We start from the raw sequence: 3,541 nt of genomic DNA, 5'->3' as shown, positions 1-3,541 counted from the left end.
TAACGTAGAATGAATTTCGAGTATGCCAATAGAAATTGCAAATTTGGAATTTTTGTTTCGCAAATCATCATCTTATAACCAATGTATTTTTGTCTCATTTGGTTGCACATTAGTTGCATTACTACAGATTGGTTCGTTTTGGCAAGAAGAACATTTTCACTTTTTAATGTTAAAATTTTGAAGTAACTTAAACTTTTAAAATGAAAAAAATCGGTAAATGCTAAAAATTACAAAATATGAAGCTGCGACAGATATTCTGCTTGCTGCCATTTTTTTTATAATTTGGTGACACACTCTTGAAACTTCACAGGTATGTTTTATATGATGCCAACTTTCATTCCTTCTAACATGAGCAATTCTATTTGAAAACTTCCCGAAATTAGTAAGAAATGTGACTTTTTTCGAGTGACAATAAAAAATCAGTAATTTCCGTACCTTTTTAGTGACATTAAAAAACAACTCGTAAGATTTGCTAATATGTTCAAAACAATCCGGATTCAGTGATTGGTTTTTCGTAGATTTACGTATCGTACCAATTTCAAATCGTAAGATTTGCAGCTCATGCCCGTTTGTTGTTGGAACTTACATACATATGTATGTCGATTTTTGTATGGGAGTCTACTGTATTATATCTACTCCATTCATGCGTGCTGATGTAGCGTTTCAGATGTGTACTAAGACTCTAGAAAGAAAACCACTGGTAAATCTAATTCGTCATGGACAGGTTCAGTTCCTCACTCTCGACGGATGGTGGTCAAAATATAACTGTGAGCGGACGACGAAAATCACCACCAGCGCCAGCAGTACCTGGGCCACCAGACGCAATGCCAGCTAAACCTCCGTTGGTAACGACTCCGCCACCAAGACCAACGGTTGCTCCACCCACCTGACCGTATTGCGCATATTGTGAATAATCTAGCTGTGCGTCCGTTGGCGAGTGTAGATGTGGCTTGGAATCCCCTATACCACTCGGAACTCCACCACCAGCCCCGCCGCTATCTAAATGCGGTGTGTGGTCTCGTTCATCCAGATTATTGTTCGCTGTTGAGTGGTTATTATTGTTGTTGCCATTATTCTGATGCGAACGGGCTATGCCCAGGCCGTTGAGCAAGTGTTGTTGCTGCTGTTGATGCGCCACTGCCGCGGCGGCCGCCGAGGAGCCATGTTGTTGGGCGCCATAGATTTTTGAAATGTCAAAGGCATAATTGGCAGCGCGATCCTGATACATTTTCGAGTCGAAGTAAGCCTTTGTAAGTACACTGGGATCCAAGTAGGCGCTGTAGGCGGCACTCGCCTGGGCAGCCTTCGATGTCTCGTAGAGGGAGCCAGCCGTAGCTGCTGAGCTGAGGTACGAGCTGCGGTCGAGCGCAAACTTCGGTACATCCATTTGTCCGGCCTGCAAAAAAAACATAACACAAAGTAGAAGCTTTAAGTAAAATGTTATACAAATATAATGATTAAGTGTAATGTTATTGTTGTTTCAATATCACAGAATAGTCGAGGGCTATCCAATTATGTCATGAGGAAACTCAACCGCGATAACAAGCAATTGAAGGATAAAACCACCCCTGCACCCGCAATAAACCACTGAAGTGGAAAAGTAAACAAATCCCAGGCAAGTTATGCGCCCTTTTTGCCAGCTCTTCACAGCTACGGCGAGAAGGATGTAATTTAATGCAGTTGTAATCGTATTTGTTTAAATGTTTGCTTTTCAATTTAATTCCACTGGTTTTTTAATTTGTTTCACGCTCGTTTTGTTTTCCTTCTGGTTGATTGTGTTCTGATTTCATTAATCTGAGTTTATGGCCTGATACAAGGGGTGGATTTTGCCTACTCCGGTTTGAAGATAATTTATACTGCACTTTGCAGCATATGCGCTATGGAGTGAATAAGTAAAAGGGTACGGTGTTTGAAATTCTAAAACGCTGTGGGTTATAATGATGTTGTTAACACATCTTTATTATTGTATGTACATAAGTAGATCGTGTGGAAAACTCTTTGGCCGATTTATTTATTGAATAAAATTAGGGATCAATGTGAGTCCTCGTACAAAGTTCTTAATTGATGGTTATTTATTTTAATTTTATTTGGTTATTCTGATTTTTGCATTCTGGAGACATCGATAGGACTTGGCTTCACTTGGAATTTTCAATTGGGGTCAGTTGGCACAGAAAAGAAACGACTGGCGTGCTTTGTTGAACTCGGCCAAAATCGCTTAGGCGGTTACAGCGCCAAATAAGAAGAAGACGAAGGTTTACATATAAGTAGATTATCTTTATTTTCGAGCTTAACTCCCTACCTAGTTTTATCGATTATTTTTGCGAAGAAGAGGGCAAATCCCAAATGTAAAAGTAATCAAAAACGGACGCCAGCAAGAAAAAAAGAGATTTGTAAAGGTATTTTTAATAAAACATTAAATTAAAATATATTCAAATTGCTTAATATAGCAGAAAAATGATCACGGAGCACAGAGAAGAAACTTAGCTTTTCCTTGAGATGTGAGAATAACAAACACAGCATATTCGACAGCTAATAAACTGAGATTTTTCTGAATAAACGCGGTGATTAATAAACGAGCTTTCGTTGAGAATATATTTATATCTAAATATACTATTATTCAGTTTATATTCCCTTTGGGGAAGTTTTATATAAAGTCATTCGTAACAACTAAGAATATAATTGTTTTATATAATTTTGGATATAATTCAGCGTATCTCCAAGAAAAGTCACATGCAATTCACCGAGGCATAGATAAAAATTCTTTCAATACTGAGTCAACGTTAACATCCAGATTGTGATGAATATTGAGAAAAGCTAGCCCATTGTGTGCTCGTTCCCTGCCCATGCCCGCACATGCGTGATGATATTCATTAAATTATTTTGTAAAACTATAACTAACTAGGGTAGCGAAGGGTATTATGGACCACATATGGAAAAATTTCTGTAGAAAAAAACGGAAATATGAATTTTTGCTCATTTTTATTGGATAACACAGCCCACCGAAAATAGAAACAAATTTTGGTACAGCAAATGTTAAAGCTGTTTTTGATAGACTTTCTTGTCCTGATTACGAAGCCGTAAGCGTAAAGTTTCCATCAGCTCCAGATTTTGAAAGAAAGCGAGGTCAAAGTGTAAAAAATCGCGTTTTTCGCAATATATTAGAAGCTCTAGCAAAGAAACAAGAGGTGATAGAACCTTTCTGGCTTAAATTAAAGCTAGAACTCTCGACTATTATCTCTGAAAATACCATTCCTGCACCTTGACTTCATGGTCACTTAGTTATTTGTTATATACTTTTATTTGTTTTTATTTTATTTTAGAAAAAATTAGGAATAAGTTAAATGAACGGTTATTATTGGTTTCAAAAAGAAGTGTCATTGACATTGGTTATAGTGGTACACCAACTGTACATTGAATTCTTGCACAAAAATATATCTCTCCCATAATTCCAGATAATTATAAAAATAATAAAATATTATAAAATTATTAGCACCAATGCCTGACACTATACAAATAAGTCAAATAGACGACAGTACTCGCT

The 3,541-nt window shown here is 37.1% G+C and overlaps 1 protein-coding gene across 1 annotated transcript in view; it reads right to left on the bottom strand.

Moving 5' to 3' along the window:
* Positions 1–242: 242 nt before the first annotated feature.
* LOC118740019 (transcription factor SOX-21-like) overlaps positions 243–3,541 on the bottom strand; it is a 98,756-nt gene continuing 95,457 nt past the window's right edge. Inside the window, exon 5 of the mRNA XM_036471517.1 lies at positions 243–1,396. Coding sequence (XP_036327410.1) covers positions 755–1,396 — 642 coding nt within the window. The 3' untranslated portion in view covers positions 243–754. The remainder of the gene's footprint in view (positions 1,397–3,541) is intronic.

Source organism: Rhagoletis pomonella, unplaced genomic scaffold, assembly GCF_013731165.1.
Source record: "Rhagoletis pomonella isolate Grant_MI unplaced genomic scaffold, Rhpom_1.0 Rhpom_scaffold_00005, whole genome shotgun sequence".
Taxonomy (NCBI): Eukaryota; Metazoa; Arthropoda; class Insecta; order Diptera; family Tephritidae; genus Rhagoletis; species Rhagoletis pomonella.
This window is presented reverse-complemented; position numbering and strand designations above follow the sequence as displayed.